Consider the following 1892-nt stretch of genomic DNA (forward strand, 5'->3'; position numbering starts at 1 on the left):
TGCTGATGCGACGATCTCAATCAGAAACGCCGCGGCCACTTGACTTCTGTTGTACATCAGTAGTGCTGGAGATCTTTGTGATCTCACTTGTGATCTCATCTGGAACATAAGAGAATGGATATACATCTAACTATGGTCGAAACGGTCTTTAGAGCTCAGTCTGTTTTATATGATTCTAAGTTACCGCAGCCCTTTGTAAAGGATTGTGGTGGGGGGGATCTGTATAGCTCTATATTTAGTATACCAACTGATCGTTAAGAGTCATTCATTCAATTTTTCAGATAGAACTTTAATAACTGATGGAAGTCTGCTCCTTTTTGGCGACGATGAGTGAAAGTATTTTCTCATACTTTTGGAAGATTATACGATCTGTTTTGCTGTCATCTTTGCGATATTTTTGTTTCTGTGAACAACTGCTGAAATATTGTAAATGGTTTTCAATAAAAAGATTTGCTTTTGAATTATGTTTTGAGATTGTTTGTTTTGTTTTTATTATTGCATATCAATAATTGGTTCTTATGAATAGTTTAGTGTCTTCCATGCTTATAACAGAACTTAGAACTATCAAAAAAATAAGGTTTTATATCATTGTCTTCCATGCTTAATGCTAGTTTCCAAAAAAAAATTTTGGTGGGTCGGGTCTTACGAACTAGAGATATAGAATCTGGGACTTGGTTTCTTCGTTTTTCACTCACTAAGGCAACATTTTCGATATTTACAGTTTGTACAGTGTGGGGATTGGGTATTTTTGGCTTGCTCTCTGGGATTGCTGGGATCGCTGGGATCTCCGGCTCTTTTTTTCGTACTCGGGCACTCTCACTGCTCCTGCCACGAGGAGATGTAGTCGAGGAGCTCCTCATCGTCGGGCTGCTCGTCGCTGAAGCTGTCGAAGGACTCGAATTTGAGTTGATGCTGGTGCTGGTGTTGGTGGTGCTGCTGGTGATCGTGCTCGTGGTTATCGGGCATCTCCTGCTTCACGTAGCTGGCCGATACATCGGAGGCGTCACTGTACGAGGGAGTGGGCGAGGCCGAGTGGTACGAGTGGGACTGGGCGACAACGAACTGCGATTGGGGGCTGTCCAGGCTGCTGTAGTTGTCGTTGTAGGTGCCATCGTTGCTGCTCTCGTCTCCGGAGCTGTAGATGGGACGGGGCTGGCCATCGCCGAGCATATCCTGCAGGCCGCGTATGTACTCCACGGCGATCTTCAGGGTGTCCACCTTCGATAGCTTCTTGCTGGCGCCGCGTCCCCCATTCGACAGGGCATTGATGACCGTCTGGGGCAGGTGCTGGCGGAGATTGACGAAGCCGTTGTTCACCTGCTTCACGCGGTTGCGCTCCCGGGCATTGCGGCGTGCCACCGATGGCATCTGCGGCTCTCCGTAGGGCATTGGGTTGTAGTTGTTGTACTTCTTCTTCGACAGCATGGGGCCGGCAGAGCTGCTTGTCTGCTGGTGCTGTTGCATGTTCTGGAGCTGGCTGTTGCCCAGAGGCATCTTGGGGGCAATCAGCTGTTGGTGCTGCTGCTGCTGTCCCTGCTGGTGGTGCATCAGTTGCATGATGTTACCGTTGGTCAGCTGATAGTGCTGGTAGCTGCTGCATACGCTCGTCATGGTAATCCGTTTGAGGAGTGGAGTTGCTCTAGCTTGCTGAGATGTTGACTGTGTGGAATCAGATTCCGCAATGATATACCTCGTCCTGCACGGGGCCTTTAAGTACTTGTTGACGCGGGGCCCAGGCAGAGCCAGAGGCAGTGGCAGTGGCAGCGGCAGCGGCAGAGACGGAGACGGAGGCAGCAACAGAGGGAAAGGCAGCGTCAGAGAGTGCTGTGCTGGTGGTGGTGGCTACGGCTACCTGCCCTTCGTCTTGGTCTCTCCCTTTGGCCTGTGCGCAC

The 1892-nt window shown here is 49.7% G+C and overlaps 1 protein-coding gene across 1 annotated transcript; it reads right to left on the reverse strand.

Annotated features, from left to right (window-relative positions):
* Window positions 1-522: 522 nt before the first annotated feature.
* LOC108164839 (achaete-scute complex protein T3) lies at window positions 523-1680 on the reverse strand. Its single transcript, XM_017300768.1, has one exon. It carries the CDS (start codon window positions 1609-1611, stop codon window positions 817-819), a length of 795 nt encoding a protein of 264 aa, XP_017156257.1. The 5' UTR covers window positions 1612-1680; the 3' UTR covers window positions 523-816.
* Between the last annotated feature and the right edge of the window lie 212 nt (window positions 1681-1892).

Source organism: Drosophila miranda, chromosome XL (assembly GCF_003369915.1).
Source record: "Drosophila miranda strain MSH22 chromosome XL, D.miranda_PacBio2.1, whole genome shotgun sequence".
NCBI classification, from domain to species: domain Eukaryota; kingdom Metazoa; phylum Arthropoda; class Insecta; order Diptera; family Drosophilidae; genus Drosophila; species Drosophila miranda.